The sequence below is a fragment of the Agelaius phoeniceus genome, chromosome 7 (genome assembly GCF_051311805.1).
Source record: "Agelaius phoeniceus isolate bAgePho1 chromosome 7, bAgePho1.hap1, whole genome shotgun sequence".
Taxonomy (NCBI): domain Eukaryota; kingdom Metazoa; phylum Chordata; class Aves; order Passeriformes; family Icteridae; genus Agelaius; species Agelaius phoeniceus.
The window spans coordinates 37,157,710-37,176,633 of NC_135271.1; the positions used below are offsets into that span (position 1 = coordinate 37,157,710).

Consider the following 18,924-nt stretch of genomic DNA (forward strand, 5'->3'; position numbering starts at 1 on the left):
TGTTCCTGCTATCTGCCTGACTGTCCTTTTATCCTTCACAAATTTTGACTCCATTATTCAACTCCAACTGTTTTTAAAGGAAAAGCAGGCAAAGATAAGGACTGCTTCAATTTTCATGAAAACTGTAGACTGTAGAGAAAAGGGAGACCAGAGTAGCCCAGCACTGAAGGAAAGGCAGTGAGGACTCAGCATTTTTAAGCTCTGTTTAGCAGCAGTCAGTAGTGCAGTAACCTCGAGCTTTCCAGCCATCAGGGACACGGATCCAGAGACCCTGCAGCTGCCCCTCCCCATGGGGAGCTGCTGAGGGAGGGAGCCTCCATATACTGGGGGTGGGATTTAGGGGGCATAGATCCAAAAGCAAGAGTGTTCCACTGACTCTGTTGCTGGCAGAAAACTGATTTTAATAAACACAGACATGCTGAGATAGAAACATGGCCACTATTCTATTGAGGCTGATAAATGCCTATTTCTCATTGAGATGCAAAAGCTTGACCTTGTGCTTAAACTAGAGCTGATATGATCAAACTACACATAATGTCACCTAGAAACCACCTAGAAACTGGTGAAAGCCTGATAAGTAATATTGTAAGAGTTCAAAGAATGTAGCACCAGGCTCCTATCCTTAAAAAAGTATAATAATTTTCCCAACATGGGCAGGTTTCTTCATTTATGCTCATTCCCACTGTCAATATTTTGTAGCAAAGCAGTCCAACAGGTGATAATTCTTGGAAATGGGAATTCTCTGTGCTCTGTCCCCTGGCTTATTTGATATGAATTGTATTCAGCTCCATCCAGCTCATACACCAGTGCTTGCCTAAGGCTGTCTACTGTGCATTGCAAGTGGAAATGTCAGGTTGTTTAGCATATGTTCTTCAGGGACACAGAGATCTTTCCTGGAGCACAGATGAGATTAATATTATTAATGGAGATATCTGTAGTGGAAACAATCTTCCAAATGCTTTGAATATTGAGCATATTAAACAAAGAAAATAAAACATATTGAAACACCTTAGAAACTTGCAAGGCAAATAGTAGCTCAGGGCAACAATATTTCTTATTTCCCAAGGTTTCTTCAATGAATATGGAGATTTCTTCTGCGTATTTGCTCTAAAGACAAAGGCCACATTATTATCTGAAAAGCATTTACGTATCAGTGCAGCTGTCTGAACAGAGTTGAGGAATTTTAGCAAAACTTCTTTATGATCTATCATTCATCTGAGCTATTCTAGACAAATTGTGCAATAATTGTTGGGGAAAAAAGGAAAAAGGATCATTTGTGTATTATTTTTGGACAACTGTCTGGAATTATTTGGAAAATAGCATATTGAACACATTAACAGAGCTAAGCATGAAAAGACCTGCACTGAAGCCATGTACTGAATGTTGTTCAGCACAGATCTACGTTGTGAAGTTCATTAACAGTTTATTGCTAATGTCAAGGACCATGTAGGTGGGAGGCTAATAACCAGCCTGATGAGATGTTTGATGCTGGAAAGGAGTCTGTGTGAGCTCAGCTGTCTCCACAGGTGCTACAGGAGGATCCTGATAGGCAGCTGGTCGAGATGATAGCTGTGTGTCTCTTCAACTGGAGCTATTCCGTCCTGTTCTGTTCTGACATGCCTTCTTCCAAGAAGATCTATTCAGCCTCCACACAGTGTGGGGAATCCAGGAGTATGGTGTGGGAATTTCCTTCCCATCAACCAATAAGCAAACTTAGAATAGCTTAAAGAAGCCTAGATTTCTAGAGTCTATAATTAGGGAAAACATTATTGTTAACACCTCTTAACCATCCCTCTCCAAAGCTTGTGCTGAGGGCTTAACCTTGCTATGAGGTAGCGAGACCCATTTTTTGTTGCAGAACTTTCAACATGCCCCGGTCAGAAGGGCCTGATATCTCCTGTAGGTGCTTAAATGGGGTCTTACCCTCTGTGTTTTGCCTGTTAATGTGGAGTCATGTTTATGGAAGGAAACTAATCATGCCAAAACTTGATGCTGCTACATTCTTAATTAGAAAAGAACTTAACTTAGTTTAATCCCCCAATAAGGAGTCCTTTTTACTGTTCACTTGAATGGCTTTCTGTAGACAGTGTTGACTTTCACGCAACATGGAAAATTACATTAATTTCCAAGGCTCTTGTTTCTCTTTCAAATCTGGTTGAGACTGGTCAGTGGACCCAAAAGTTCCTGATGAGAACTGGCAGATGGATGAGCAGATGATTAGGCACACAGATAGACAGCAGGAACACATAAGACTCATCTCATTAGGAAACTGGACTAAAAACAGAAGTAGCAGTGGGTACTTGGATAATATTCATATTCTGGTCACCAATTTAAAAAATGCCATGTTTTTGAAACCATTTCAAAGCTTGTAGATGACATCCTTAGTCGTTTAAACAGCAAATGGAAAAACAAAGGAACATTGCTGAGACTTTTTTCCAGCTCCTTTTTTTTTTGGTCAGAATGCTACATTTTTTTATAGTTTGGATTGCATTTTAAGCCTTTAAAGCCAAATTCAGCTTGGACAGCCCTAGAAATTTCAATAGAGGATTAATGTGTGTCATTAAGCAAAGAAATATGGTCTAGTAGTTTTCAATAGCAACAAATGCTTGCTATGGTATTTCTCTGATCAACATAATTTTCACTTACTGTAAAGCCTTTGGGCTGCTCCAAGTGTATGAAATATCCATGGAGGAAAGCTGACAGTGAATTGTGATTTGAGCTGGCCACTACATTCCTGCAGCAAAGGGCATTCTTGTTCCTAAACATTTTCCTTCCAAGCAGAAAACCAGCTCATCAAAAGGAAAGCCTCTTCCCCCATTTAATATTGATTTATTTATTCATATTTACTCTTAGAAGTCTATTTACTTATTGGCAAATTGATCCAAGTCAATCTGTAGTCTGACTGTCATTAACAGGGAGAGGTTTGCTAGGTGCAGACAGAGAGGGCAAAAAACAGGAATGCTCTTTTGAGTGGTTGAAGTACATCATAAATCTACCTGCAGGAAAAACAAGTTCCCCAGAAGAAAAGCATAAAGACAAAAGCAGCTGGTTAAAGCTGGAGGCTTCTTTTCTAGAGTGCTCTGAGCAGAGCAGAGAACTCTGGACATTCAGAGTCCAGTGACTCCTTTGAGCTACAGGAGCTCTAGAAGGCCATGGAAAGAGTTGGGCTTGGTATTTCCTATATAAGATTATATTGGAATGCACTAAGCAGTCAGGCCCCTCTCTCAGCTGTCAGATGGGGACCCTAGAGCAGAGCTGTCACCCTGTGCCATCCTCCCTTCAGAGGTGCTGCTCCTCCACAGCCGCATCAGCAGCCGTGGGGCTCTGTGGCCAGGCAGCAGCAGCAGCACTCACTGCCGGCCCTGCTGGCTCAAAGCAGGGCACTTTCCCAACACACCAAGGGAAACACCGAGCGGTTCACACCCAAGGTGGGATTTGCAAGAGCTCTCGCTGCTAAACTGCTTCTGCTTCCTTTGAAATCCGTTCTCTCACATATTCCACCTGCTCAGTTGGGCTGGTGGTGGAAGTTTTGAAAACTCCATTTTATAAGTGTGAGAAACATGATAGAATCAAGCCAGAAACATAATATATATAGCCTCTGTACACCTTCTGTGCTTTCCAACTTCCTAGTTTAATTCACCAATTGATGCTGCCTAACAGGTTGCAGAAGTCTGCCTTCTCAAGCAGTCATGAGACAGCCTGAAAATTTCTCAAAGCTCTTTTATAATATATCAAAACTATTTACCACTGCCTCCAGAGAAGAATGCTTTGGAACAGTCTCATAAGGTCAAGTTATCCCACTGAAACACCTATTACTATAAAGAGAATGAAAAGAAAAAAATAAAGAAAAACGAACAAGCCAACAGCAGCAGCACAGCCCTGGAAAATATGAAGTCATAAGTAGAGTTCAGCCAGAGCAGACTCCCATTAAATTTTGTTTAAGAGCCAAGTTCCACCCTGAGATATGTGTGAGCTGCAGTTTATTTCAGGGGGAGCTGTGCTGTACTTCATGCCATGGCAGGGCTCGGACACAAGTATGTATCTGTTACAAGAGAGGAGAAAAGCCCACTTCCTTTTTGCATTTTTTTGTTCTGTCTGCATAGATCAAATAGAAAACTTAAAGGAGTGGATAAAACAGGCCTCAGGCCCCAGCTTCACAGGGCCTCTCTGTCAATTTTAATTCCTTCTTCCACAGGACCTGAATGTCTGCCTTTCTAAATCCACCCAGCTCCTTTCAAGGGATGTGGTAGTCTTTCCCTCTTCCCCTGCTTTGCCCAGGAGTGTTAAACACACAAGCTGCATGGAGCTCCAAGGACTGTCCTTGTAGCTTCTTTGCTCTTGAGAGTCCCTTTAGGAGACAGCCAGCAGGAAGTGCTCCCTAGGAGATGCACATGCTTTATAAAGAAGGGTCATACACAGCAGTCTGCCTTTAACTCTTTAAGACCTCACACTGGATATTTCTGCCTGAGAAGGAGGAGGCCTGACTAATGAGGAGGGAAGAAGGGGTGGCAGAGATATTCCCTACCCTGGCTGCATTCCAAGACAGGGACTAGGCTTACCAGCACCTCTGTGCCGTGCAGGGTTGCACAGCTGGCTTCAGACAAAAGCCTTTATCATTACTGGGGTGGGCAGCTGCTGCACAGATGGAGGGGACAAAATGATAAAGTCATGGTCACACAGCCCTGCAGGCACTGGAGTTGCCTGGAAGCACTGGACAGAGGAGTTCCCTGCTCCCTGCCACCAGCTGTGCATTCAGTAATGCTGAGCTTCAAAGGCTGAATTCTTTCAACTCCAAGTTAAAAGATCTTGTTCAAGAAGAGCAGCAGACAAGGCTCAGTCCCGCCAAGCGCCAAGTCTGGATGTGAGCAGGAGGTTAAAAGTACTCCATATGAGAAACTCTGGTAAATGCAAAAGCTTTTATACCCCAAGGCACCCATTTAAACACTGAATTACTAATTCTGGCTCAAAACTTTCCCATTCCTCAGATCCCTTGATGGTTGGCCTGTGCTTTAACTCTCCATTAAGCATCTGCTACTGGCTCTAGTGGGTAAGACAGCCCATCAGCTCCATGCAGCACTTCCATGGGCAGAGATTAAAAAGATTTTAAGTCCTGGTTAGTCAAGAAAACCCAGCACCATCAGGACCAAACCCACATTGGCCATCACTTGTCATGGACTCTGCAGCAGATGGGAAGAGGTGGCATTGTCCCTGGGAAAGGAAGTCTCTTTTCCTTAATGCTGGTGTAACCTGACAGCTGGTGAGGGCTAAGGGAGACACAGGCAGCTCTGCTAATGCTACAGCATCACTTCATTGTGCAATGGCAGTGAAACAAAGGACAGGGAAAATTGGTACCAAATCCCATTAGCTAGAAGATGGATTGGGAATATCCCAGCAAGGTTGGGGAATGGAAAAGACAGATGTGTGTGGCCCTGGGAGTCTGGAGAGACATATAACCCTGGGCCCCAGCTGACATGCCATGGCTTTGTGCCTGTTAAGGGACGGAGTTTGCATTTCTTGCTACATCTCCTCTCACCAAGGATATTTTCAGTGGAGGGGGGAGTGGGAGGAAATTATCCTCTAAGGGATATGGATGCTCATGTCCACAGACAGCAAGCTGGCGCCCTGAAGTGCCAAGTAGTGGAAAACAAAATCAATTGCAAAGCTGAACACCCACATTTATCTGTATTTCCCTGGCGAACTTCCCGCGGCCACCCACAAGTCCTGGACCTTGCTCTGTGCTGCAGGCAGCAGGGCATGACTGGGGAGGGTTGGTGCCCAGCTTCTTCTCAGGTGTGAGCTGGGAGGGAAATCACTTGGGTGGAAAAGGGCATGTGCTACTTGTTCCGGTTTCCAAGTCTCTTTTTCTCATTCAATGATGAAAATCTACCTTTCTCTTCTGGAATAAATCACAGACACAATCTTCAATTACAGAATATGTGCTTTTCCCCCTCCCACATCTCCCCCCAATGACTGCTGCAGTTTCATATCTGGCAAAAATAGCCATCCAGACCTCCAAAGAGAGAAGCTTGTATTTCTCCCTCTGGCCATCTTCAGCAGCTGCCAGCTCTGCAAGGCCCTGGGGCTGCACCACGATTGAGGTGGGGGAAGATTCAGCCAGAGATTTGGTACTCAGGTCACTTAAACACAGCACAGTGGGAGCAGCAGCATGGAAGTTACACTGCTGTCTGTTCTGCTGCTGGACTCTGGAGAAAACAGGACACAGGATATGCTTCCTGTCTGGGGAGGGCTTGTAGCAGCCTGGGAAAGAAGGCATGACCTTTTCCTTAAAGGAAATGCAATTTGTGGAGAGGGAGGAAAAGCCCAGGCTGCATTTTTTTCTTAGAAGCAGTGTCATGCAGCTGTACCTCATCTCACTTTCTCCCCTGTGTTCAGAGCTGATCTTTATTTATTAAACGATGCCACATTTTAAAGAGTTTCATACGTCTCTGCCAAGCCATTGTTGCTCCAGTCAGTCATGAACCTTCTGACACAAGTCACAGGCTGTCACAATGAAAAGTTTCATTCATTGCAAGCAAAGGAAGCCAGAGGAGGTACCTTGAGAGCAGAAGGGCTCAGCTCATGCTCTGCTTCCAGCTCACAAATGGTTATGTCCCCAGGAAGCTGAGATTAAGCATCTCACACAGAACGTGGGAGGAGGAAGAAGAGTCTTTGTCTGAGATTCACAGATTTTAATGGATTCCAGAAGGGAAATCCTTTACCCAGGAGCAACAGGAAAGTTCAGAGAAATGTAAAAGCATTTATCTCCCCAGTTATGTTCCTGCCTGCCAAAAGCAGGAGGGGTGATTTACTCCTCCTTGGTACAAAGAATCCCTTATGGATCATTAATCCACAGGGGGAATGAGCTCAGGAGCTGCAGACATCTTTTCTTAATGTGCAAGAACCTTGAGTCAGCAGGAAGTTTTCTTTAGGAGCATACAGGATCAGTTTATCTTTATTTGCTCACCACTACCCCCAGTCTTCAATAGTGTTTCCTACAAGAGCACTAGTTACCATTCATAAATCACTTTGCCTTCAATGAAATCTGTGGTGATAGTAGACAAGGCTGCTGTGAGCTAAACCAAGCAGAGCAGTATTAAAAACTTTGGATCTGAAATCAGCAAATTCTGATACGAAGTCCAATAAAATCAATATGAGCAATCTCAAATTCCAGGGCACAAGTATCTCAACAGCAGATTTCAGCACTGCAATGGCAGCTTGCAGTAAGTAAGGTATTCCCAAGAAATTCTGCAGAAACAGGAAGGACACACAACTAGTTGTGTATTTGTTACAGGCCAGGACATCAGGCGGCCTCAGGTGATGAAGTTTTCAACTTACAGCTAGAGCTGTACAGAAAACATGCACAAAAACTTATGGTAGGAAAGGGATTAGATCTGGTGGACACCACTTGTTAATATTTTCTCATTTCTTTAGGAGTAATGAAAAGAAAAATAGTCTCATCATTTTGTCTCACTTTGACTCTGTGAAAGCACCTGAAAATATTTATATAATGTCTCAGTTGCTAAGTGAGGAACATTATAGACTGTGTTTCTCTCTATATATTCACAATATGCAGACATTTACAATATGCCACTGTTCTGTGTGGATGGCATTTTATATTTTTTACCTCAGCAAAACAGAAGTGCAGCAGGGAATTACACTTCTGTATTCAAATCTCTCAAGAAGCACTCCATACTTAGATTTGCCAGGTTCCACATAAGTCTGGTAAATACACGCCCTTGTTACTGGAAATTACTTACAAGATCAGAAATGTGGCTGAAAGGGAAAACCCAAAGCTGGCTGGTGTCCTTGGGTTTTATGCTCTTGTGTGTGTCTACATGTGCACACAGCATCCTTTATTTTGGCTCTTTGTCACACAGTTAGGCTTTGACAAATTGAAAAGTATTAAGATTAGAACAATCATGTTTACAGGTATTACCACCTGCTACTTCATTTCTTCCATGGTGCTTAAATGTTCAGGCATGTGGCTTTGAAACACGGTACTTTTAATGCACTTAAAAACCCTGCTGGATTTCTGCTCTCTTTGATCTCCACAGTCTAGAGACTATCTCAGAGAATACAAATAAATGTGTTTAGGGGAAAAATATTTTCAAGGAGAAACCCCTAAAATCCTTCCAGCTTGATATGTATTACCAGTTGATGTCATACCTAAGGTTGTTTTTTTGCATTTTATCTTCATGCTTCAGGAGGCTGAAATCTCTACCCAGAATCAGCAACTTGATGAGGTAACCTGGGAAGACAGATGTGGTCAGCACCACATGAGCACCTAAGTGCCAAATAATTATTTGGTGATTCTTGTTTAGAAAGGAGATGGAGGGAAAGATCATTCTGCCCTGAGAAATTTACAGACTGAACAAAGTAAAAAGAATACACTTTTGCAATGAAGAATATTGTATTTTGTGAAGAACAAATGGGAAGGATGTGAGTGGAAAGCTTGCTATTAATCATGAGAAGGAAGGAGACATTAACTGGAGAGCTGGAGACAGAGGAAAGACTCAGATAACCAATGGTATTAAAAAAACAGCTTATTTTGGGGGCTGTACAACACCAGCTTTTCCATCTCTCACCATGCCAATTCACCATGTGGTAATGGCTTGGATTTGTAGTAATTTCAAATTGTCCCCTGTACAGCAAGTACAAATCCGATCTGAGTTCTTGGGTCAGGATGTGGGATGGTTAACTTGGGAAGAGGTGTTGTGAGGAACCAGATCCATTCAGTTATAGAAAAGATAAGATATAAGGGTATTTTTCCCTTTTTAAAGGATGTTTGTGGGTCCAGTCACTACCTATTGCCTGAGTTGTAGGTATGATAGGTACACAGCTCTTAGAGGGAGATGGTAAAGTGCCAAAGGCAATCAGCAAGGTGTCAAAAGAATTCATTTCTTCACATTAGGTGGAAACAGCCTTCACAAGAAGGACCTACCAAGCTGCCTTTGAATCATAGTATCATGGAATGGGCTGGGTTGGAAGGGGCCTTAAAGAGCATCTGTTTCTAACCACACCCCCATGGTCAGCTTCATCTTCCACTAGACCACATTGGTCAAAGTCCCAGCCAACCTGGCCCTCTTCTCCCTGACCTGGTGGTGATCTTCCTGGCTTTGGTGATGTTAGCAGAAGTTGTTCACTCCACTCTTCTTCATGACTGGAGCAGGGATAGGTTGAGTAGCAGGAAAAATGACAGTGTTCAGAGCACACTGAGTGGTTTTGCAAAAGAGTGAAAAACGTCCTTTTTCCCAAAGCAAAGGGGAAGCTGGGACTTGGTTCCCAACTACAGATTTGTTTCCTGGTGTACACAATACATCATGCAGGGTTTTCTGTAGAGAGAGATACAGCCTAATTTTATGTATAGCCCCTCTTTCCATCAATTGCCATTAAAAACTGGTAGCACGGTTTCTTTAAACCAAAAAAAAAAGGTCCCTATGAGTTCAGTGTGGGGAAAACTGGATTTTTATGCAATAGAGTCCAAAAATCAAAGGCCATTGATGTAATTATGGAAATTCAAGAGAGATAGACAATAATCATCTCTCCCAATCATAAAAAATGTAAAAAGCATGTCCTAGTTGTAAATAAAAATTGCTATGTGATGACAGGAAAGATCTGGAGAGGGGAGGTGTTGTTTCATAGCAAGCTGTGAAGATGAGAGAGCAAGGAGAAATCAGCAGAGAAGAGGGAGAGTGGAAGAAAGGGCAACTCCCAAAGGAAACAAAGCCTCAGCCAGATGGTGACAGGGAAAGATCTATGTTTTCCTGACCTGTTCTTTTCTTCCTTCCCACTGGCAGGACTGTAGAGGGTCCTTGAGAGAAGGGGGGAAATAGCATTTACCAGCTGGGACCTGTGTGCCTCTCGTACGTTCAGAGAGGGCCATTTACTTGTGGGCTAAGAAAGGGACAGACAGGTAGGATTAGGAGGTGCAGAGGGTATCTGAACTAGACAGCGTGAGAGAGCAGGTGTGAGAGAGGCCACAGATACATCAAAGATTTAAATTTCCTGCTTGCTTTGTTGGATGGGACTGGGAGTGTGCTCATTACACTGGCATGAACCACTGACAGTTGGAAGAGCAACCTCAGCTCATGAGTGCTCCTTTTAAAGTTTCAGAAAATGAAAGACTAGACTATTTAATAATAAATTGGTAAACTTCTAGCCCTAATGCATGCTAAGAAAATCCTGAAAGCAGAATTCAACAATATATTCTAGAAAACAGAAATAAAATATAAATGCATGTCGTTTTAAACATCAGAATTTTTGAAAACGTACAAAGTTTCCTGCACCCTTGGATGTCTAAATTTTATGGTAACTCTTCACCATCCACTAGAAATATTTCTTCCCTCTACTCATTCAGGCAGATAACTCTTTAATCACTTGTGTTTAAGTGATTTGTGGTCTATTTGTCTCACCTAAGGATTATTTGGTTTATCTAAAGTCAGCCATGAAGACCTGCTTTTTCATCCCTTCTTAAGTGACTGAAATTTTTGAATCATCCAATTAGCAGACAAGAAGCATCTTACTTTTGTCTTAGTAAGAACACTTTTCAAAGAAAATGAGATGAACCACAGAGAAGTTTGCCTACAAAAAAAAGTCAAACTGGAATAACAATTCTGTAAAATCTCTTCCAGCATAAATTAATCTTCTCAGCTGTTGGGGGGGGGGTTGTCACAGAATTATGTAATAGGATTGAATTGATTCTTGAATAAGTATTTTGTTTCCGAAGGAGGTTAGTTTTTTTAAAGAATAATTTTGGTATGAATATACTAATATGATCAGCCATTCTAGAAAACTGTCCTAAAGATGCAACTACCAAATTCTCCCAGCACAGATAAGCTAGAAGAGGAATATAAACCTGAACAAATAAAGCCATATAAGTAGTGGAAAGGATGGTGGGTATAAATGCACGTCTTTGTAAATGTATGCATACAGATATAAGGTATATTGTATATACACACACTCTGTGTGTGTGTGTATAGATGTGTGAACAGAATTCAAACCAGTTTTTTAGGTCTGGTGTTACTGAAAGAATCTCTGCTCACAACTATAAACACCTGCACATATGTAATGACTTGATGTCTGATTCTGTATGGCTGCGAACTAGTCACACACGTCCTGTATGATGTGAACTATCTCATAAAACTAGGTATTTTAAACATGTGGTCCCCAGTAAAATAGGCATTTATCACTCACAATAACAAAGAACTGTCTCAGGGTGTGTTCAAATGCCCCCCTGCAACTTACTGATAAAAAGCTTAACTCAGTTCCAGGGCTTATCTGGAGAAAAAAGAGGTAGAGACCCTCATGAAATAACTGAATTCTTTTTTCCTCTTAAGATGAAAAAGAGACGCAGAGAAAAGGAAAGAAAAAATCACTTTAAAACTCTAATGCAGCAGAACAAGTTTAACCCATTGAGATTTTTAGTGAAGTTTTCTGCTTCATCAGGAAGAACCCTGTGGTGAAACATATGTCAGAAGAGAAGAAGATATGAGAAACTGGCATCCTTTGCATATGAGATGATTAATTAAGAGGAAAATCACTCAGCCAGCTGTCTCATTGGTGAAACTACACGTGCAAGGTACATCTGCAATAAGGGATCAGTTTAGCACAGGCAGTGCATTTGATTTCCATGCTAACATAGCAGAGATAGGAATCTGGTGTGAATTAGATTGTGCTGACTCTTCAAGAAACAGAGGAGTCCAGATCTTATTTCAGCATGAAATTATGAGCTGCATGTCTGTTGCTGTAGCATGGCAGTGTTGGTACTTGATGCAGTTACCAGTTACAAATAAATTATCCAGAGGTGAGAGGCTTTTCCTCCATTTGTGTTCATAAATTGTTGGCAAACAAGGCCTGATTTCTCCAAGTGACACTTTTCTCCATTCTCCAAGTAGTTTTTCAGAATGCTTAGCAGCTGGTGAATTTTTAATCTACTCATTATTGGGGTAATGCTGTCAAATTCATCTAACTTCGAAAATTAAGGAAGTAAAACACAATTGTCTCCTGACTGAATACTTGCCCTAAGGTGTTTCTATATTTCCTAAGGTGTTTCTATATTCTTGTCACTGTGGCATCTGGGTTTTTCATACATTTTCTATCACAACTTGTATGTGAAGCAAAAAATTGTAAACAAACTTCCTACTCATGTCAAATGCTGTTTTCAGTAGTTTTCTGATCTTTTTGTGGGAAGCAAGCAGGCCAGTTGCTAACTAACTTCTGAGCTATGTTTTTTTCCCTGAGCATGCATGACAGAATTAGGCAGTGGGAAGCAAAGAGCTGTTGCAGCAGTGATTCTGCTGGAATCAAACCAACTCCTTCCCCCCAGCTTTTCCCAGCTAAAAGCTGCCTCACCAGCAGTGTCCATGGAGAGCAGGCATTTCTCTCCCACCTGTAATCTCTCTTCTTTACCAGCCTTTTGAAGAAGAGGTGACTGTACAGCACCTAGCACAATCAGATCCCTCTGTTGGCTTGAATTTCTCTACGCTATAGGAATACTGATCCCTCCCCAACAATAGAGGCAGGCACTGCACAGAGCACACACACAAACAGACTTTCATTAGACAATGCAGTTCTGAAAGCCTGTTTTACAAAAGACTTTGCTGATTGGACTCAGTCATTTGAACAGCTATGCATACAGGGTATATTACACAAGAGCCTAGAAAGAAAAGGTGCAGCAGTAGCAGCAATGAGATGCAGACACTGCATAATTGTATAATATTAACAGGCTTAAGCACACAACTAGCCACAACCTGAATCTTTAACATCTACTTTAACATCTACTGTGTATTTTTTCTTAAATTATGCCCAGCAATGCTGAAATTGTGTATTTTAAACAAGCAGACTCCTATTTGGGTCAACATCCTCCCTATTCTCTCCAGCTCAGCGGTTTGCCAACAGTTCTGCTGTTAATTACTGAAATTTTAGGTGCATTCTGAGCCTTTCAATTCCCAGACTTTCACAGAAATATGTCAGACAATGAGGGCATCAGGAGAGCCCTGGGGTATAAAGCCAAATTTTCCAATTCATATGCATAGTGGTGGGAAACAAACATACAAGCAGAGACATTCAATTTACATCAATGCTTGTAGGTTATGTTTTGAGATTTCTGTGCTAAAAATGAGATGTTATTATAATCTGTAGGTTTCCTTGTGTATAAATGCTCACAGGTTTACCAGTGAAGACCAGATTTTATTAATCAAAAGCCCCTGTTTTTGTTTATCACTTATTGTCAGAGGCAAGCACTTCTGTTGATTAAGGGCAATGAAATCACATATATTGCCAAGGTGTGAATAACACAGTTTCAAACCTGAAGGGTTCATTCAAGGCTTTTCACAAGCCCTGTGTGAAAGGCAAGTGGTATTGCTCCAGGAACATACAAAATAACCAGTCTGCAGCCCCAAAATATATCTCATTATGAGCTGAAGATGTGGCAAGGCTGTTCCCAGAACCACACTCCCCATTCTCAGCCAGAGTCTATCTGCCTTTATCTGAGGCCACCTTTGCAAGGTGGCCTCTCTGAAGGGACAGATACATATGTGACTCACTTTACCAGCAGCTCTGACTGTCATTGGGGCAGGTGGAGAAGTGTGGGTTGATGGAGCCAAGACCTCCTGCTTGTAGAACAGAGGCAGCACCACACTCTGCTCCCCTGAGCAGGGCAGCGCCTGGGTTACTGCTGGAGGACAGCTGGCAATGCAGAGGGAGGGCATACAGCTCAAGGAGGCTTTGATTCACCCTCTTCCTCGCCCTCTTCCTCCCTCTGCAGCTGGGGCATGGCCTGAGGACCAGCCTTGCTTCTTGGTTTCCTTTTGGGCCAATTCTTCTGCGTTGCACACATCACACTGCTTCCCTATCCCCCCAGGACGGGGACCTTATCTGTGGATGGGTGATGAGGAAGAAAAGCCTCCACAAACTGTTCTCCTTAACCACTAACTCCTTTGACAGCTGGCATTTGGAGTATAAGAGAGCCCAGATAAACATTCCCAGACTGCTGGGTACAGATGAAATCCTGTAAATCGCAGAACACCTTCTCCAAAGGGGTGAACACCTCTGACCCATAAAGATGTCTTTGCATGGATCACTGCCTGCCCAGGTTGAACCTTTGACTTGGTGACGTTCATTGTCCTAATCCTTCACCTCATCTGAGCTGTCCCACTGCCTCAAAATAGGGTCATTGCAGTCTAACAGGAAGAGGGCAAAAGCTGCCAGCTGAATTGAGACTGCCAAACCTGTGGAGTTTCTCAGGTTTCATAGTGAAGTCCGGCAGCTACTGATTGTACATGTGAGCAGGAAGCAAACGCATCACAGAGTTGCTGTCTCCCTCACCTCTGGTATGGGTACAGAGGGCCCACTCAGATATCTGGGGGATATCTGAGCTGGGCATGGGAAGTGCCCAAGGTGAGATGGTGGGGCATCCCCATATAGGGGCAGAAGACATTTACAGACTCCACAGAGTTGAATACTTAAAATCTGAAACAGTGTGTGCTCCCCCCTGGATTGACAGGATCATACTGCATTTATAGCATAAATAAAATTCCTTATCAGCCATGGGTAAACGCAAGGAGATAAGCAAAGTACATGAGCAATTAGGAAACTTAACACTGTTCAGTTTACATCAGATGGCAGCTGCTCTGTGGTCTCACCTGCAGGTATTCAGCAAAGAATTCATATGTTCAGAATATGTATCAAAAAGTTTTTGATTATTATTTTATGCATTTTCACACCCATTTCAAAGATTTTCACTGTGGCTATGAAGCAAATTTGTTTTCCCAATTATTCTGCTTCTCTAGCAAACATCTGCTGTCCATGCTGCGCAGTGCCTGTCAATACACTGAACTTTCAATTGTTTCTTGTCTTGTTTCTTGCAAAATTAGCAGGAATTTTACTAGGAAATAAGATCCTTTTCCCAAAGACTTTCCCCCATAACTTCAACCATTATCAATGCACTAAACGTGCCCTATACAGAAATACGGTACTATCAGACTTCCCTTTAACTTTTGTTCCTAATCTATAAATTTTATCCATCTAATTAAAAAACCCAACAAAACAAAACCAAAACAGCCAACCAAAGACAATATATTATGACTATTTTTCAGCCAAAATACTCCTAGCTGGATTGCAAGCAATTTATTTTCATGGAGAGCTTCATATAATCTTAAAATAATTCAAGTTGAGAATTCCTGTCCACATTTTGGAAAAAAAAAAAAAACAGGAGAACCTGATGCATCTGTCTTTTTTCATTATGAGCAGACAAAAGGCCCAAGGGGCACTAACTCCTCATCCGGCGTCCCCCCAGGGCTTTCTGTGGGGTCTGACAACCTGGGTCTGCCAGAGAGGTTGTCTGTAATGTATTCAGAACTGCAGAGCTGGTCCTGGATGTGTCACTTGGCCAAGCCTGTCACTAAATATACAACACTGGGTCTGGACCCTTGCTGATATTTCACAATACACAAGAAGAACCTCAGCGAGTCATGACAACCCTCCTGGACATGCTTGGAGAGCACCAATAGCGGTAATTTACACAAGCTGTGCCAAACCCAAGCTCTCAGAATGCTGAATTAGCCTGCCTGTATCTTTCCTGGCTATAACAGAAAGCAAACTGCAATGGACAACAAGCTATAATATTCTAAACTGCAGAATGAAGGTAACATCTAATCTTTCTTGTTGGTTAGAATCTGCAAAAAGGACTAAAGGGTAAATGGAAATTGCCGGTTGGGATTCCAGAGATTCTGCTTGCTGTGTCCTTTCCGCTGGATCAGCCTGCCTCATTCAAAGCTTGGGAAGCATTGTCAGTGTCTACAGCCATACAGAACAAATATCCTTACAGCAGTATCTGGATCAAACCCTGAATTGCAGGCTGCTCCCAGCAGTGCTGTCTGTACTTTCTGCCTTCATTATTGATGCCACAGTACGATAAACAATTCTGCTATTGGCAGTTTATTTATTTAAAATAAAACAAACTTTCTTGAATTAAACCAAGAAGGATCATACAGAAGCCATAAGAAAAAAAAATATATTGCAGCACCAAAAACTCAAGAGTTTTTTACAGCTTATCAAATCATAATCCATCTCTTCCTGCACCTTTCTTTTTAAGACTGTCCCAAAATGAACACTGCTATAGTGCAGCTGAGGCTCTGTGCTCCCTTGACTGTTCGGGCCAAATTCTCTCTTTTAAAATTTATTGAAATATGCAGTGTTACACAAACACAGGACTTGCCCTCCTGTACCCTCTCTTGCTGAAAAACCAATTTGCTTGTCCTTAAGCCCGTGTTTCTAAATTTCCAGGAGCAGAAACACATTGTGGCTTTAAATATAGACTGGCAGTTTGTGGCTTGGGTCTCATGTTACACACAGACAGCTTGAGACTCCAAACGCAGGCTGGGCAGCACCATTACTATCTTAGAAAAGCGTCAGCACGCTTTCAAAATACTCTGTAACTTCACTCCTGAAGGCAGGGGGAGGGAAAAACATTCAAATGAAACTTTTCTAAGCTGGGGTTTAGGCGGAAACGTTGCTAACTTTGCTTGGTCCTGTTCAGGAGCCAGAGTTTGCAGAGCCTGTTCCAGTCCTTCCCTCACACACGCGCACACACAAACACAAAGAATTAAGAAAGAAAACAGCTTCTTCCCAACTTTTTTTTCCTTCAGGATTAGTCTTAGGCATTCCTTATTTTTTTTCCCCCCATACGAAATGCATTAGACAATCTGTTCCTTAAGCGGCAGGCTGATAAATCCACTCTTATAGTAAGGGGGGAGGGGGGTAAGGGTACTCACGTGGTTGAGATGTCGCATTGTTTGGGGAACTCATAATTTACGCCTTTGAAAAATGCCTTATTTGTGTTGACAGCCTCTCTTCCCTGCTCAGAACTGACGGCGGGATTGAACAGAACAGCTGGAAGAACCCAGGAAAATGCTCCTCTTGTTCGGGCTCTCCTTGCCTGGCTCCTGACCCCTTTGCAACTGGAAAAGGAAACAGCACATGTGTCATTCTCTTTTGCCTGTGTAGCTCACATGAGCGGGGAGGGGCACCCATTTGCAGATAGCAGTAACTGTATTCAAGTTTTGCAAGTTGGATGTATTCCACCCCTCTGCTTTTATTAGCCAGCAACCAGTGGAAAGAAAATGCTCTTTTCATTCTTAGCCAAATCTAGACACACCTATTAAATCCACTTCCCAAACTCCTATCCACTGCTGTTGATGTTATTTCTTTTAAGTGCAAAACTTGCTGCTGACTCCTTTTCCCAAAACATGTACCATTAGTGGTTAAGATTGAAAGTAGGACTTTCAGGACTTTCAATTTTTGTTGCTCTTCATCCCCCTTAACCCTCACAGTCTCACTGATTCTGTCCTTTTAACAGGTGAAAATTGAGGATGGCTTTTACTGGGTCAAAGTAGCTATGTCAGCATGTACCATGAATCTACACTGTGCTCAAAACAAGCAGGAACCTGTGGCTACAGCACAGGCTGAAGCACAAGTGACTCCAGTCATGGCTCTGACACAGGCTTCCCATGGCACCTTTGGCAAAATATTTAATTTCTGCTCCAGTTTGCCATTGGTAGAATAAAGATGAGACACCTGGTTTCTCCCTAGTCTTGGTATTTTTATTTTAATGTACAGGCAGGTGTTACTTGTAAATAAGATGTATTTATTGGGCTGCAGAGGTTAATTTGCATACTCCACTGTGAGTTTTTCAGCCTGGACTAGGCTTGTTTATATAGCTGCCATTTAAAGCTATCTGTTTGGCTGTGTGCATGCTGTGCTGCAGTCAGTGGCATGTAGTCACTGTAAGTGTGCATACACAGCCTGTCTGTAGCTGACATGGACTAGGACTTCTAGGTTATACCAGAATACAAGCAATTTTTAATGCCTATGCCTTAAACACTAAGGAGAGTGGACAAATTTTCCATTTTCCTGGTGTCTGTTATGGAGTCAGGATGAATTAACAGCCTGACTGTGACAGCAGAAACACAGTCACCACCAGGATGGAAGTGGAAAAAAACAGAGCAATGAAATTCAGGCTGGGACCATCCTGTTTTGCAAAATTGTCACAGGATACTTCTGTGAAATCATCTCAGTGACCTCCTACAAGAAATCAGTGCCACGAACTTGGCTCACAGTATTTATTTAACAGCTATAGGATGGAAAGAACAGTGGCTTATTTACATGCCAACAGCAACTAACAGCTTGTTTGTGAACATGGATGCAGTAAATTACTTCAGTCAGCATTCCCACACTCTGGGCTTGTGGTAGAGATCTCTGGAACATTTAGTGCTAGAGCAAAGCAAGGCACAAAACAAAGACAGGGAAATAATAGGAAAAACTCCTGACGTTGCTGCACTGGCTTCAGCTCCACAGCGTGACATTCATTTACACTCGATAGATTCTCTATGAAAATACTGATGGGTGTGTTTTTGATTACTGCTTCTTCTGTGTAAGAAACCCAATGTGCACAGGTAAAATAGGGGCTTTCTGATCTGAGGCATGAGAATTGTTGTCATGTGAAGTTTTTACATTTTAATCTTTCATCATCATGATCAAGGACAAGTTGGGTGGCCTTGGAGCAACCTTGTCTAGTCAGGAGGGTTGTAACTAGATGATCTAATCCAAACCATTGTATGATTCTACGATTCTGTGATCCCTAAGGAATTTCAGATCTTCTATTGAGAAAAGATTCCCTAGCGGCTGCAGATGATGTGAAGGATGGTAGTTGTGATGGCTTTATGTTACAACCATGTTACAGTGGTCTGGACTGTCTTAGGAATTATATGGAAAACTACTCAAAACGGCATGCACTGTTAGATCCTGGTGCTCAACCCCTCTGCATCTGTGCAACACTTCCTGCATCTGTCTGTGTTCTTATTAAAGCTGCTCTCTCCCCACCAAAATCACTGGAAGAGTTATACCCAAGTTATGTAGGAGGATTCT

At 42.4% G+C, this 18,924-nt stretch overlaps 1 protein-coding gene across 1 annotated transcript in view; it reads right to left on the reverse strand.

Moving 5' to 3' along the window:
- The window catches only part of GYPC (glycophorin C (Gerbich blood group)), a 33,427-nt gene extending 16,355 nt beyond the window's left edge, over positions 1-17,072 (reverse strand). The window contains exon 1 of the mRNA XM_077181610.1: positions 16,773-17,072. Within this exon, the coding sequence (XP_077037725.1) occupies positions 16,773-16,806 (34 nt within the window). The 5' untranslated portion in view covers positions 16,807-17,072. The remainder of the gene's footprint in view (positions 1-16,772) is intronic.
- Between the last annotated feature and the right edge of the window lie 1,852 nt (positions 17,073-18,924).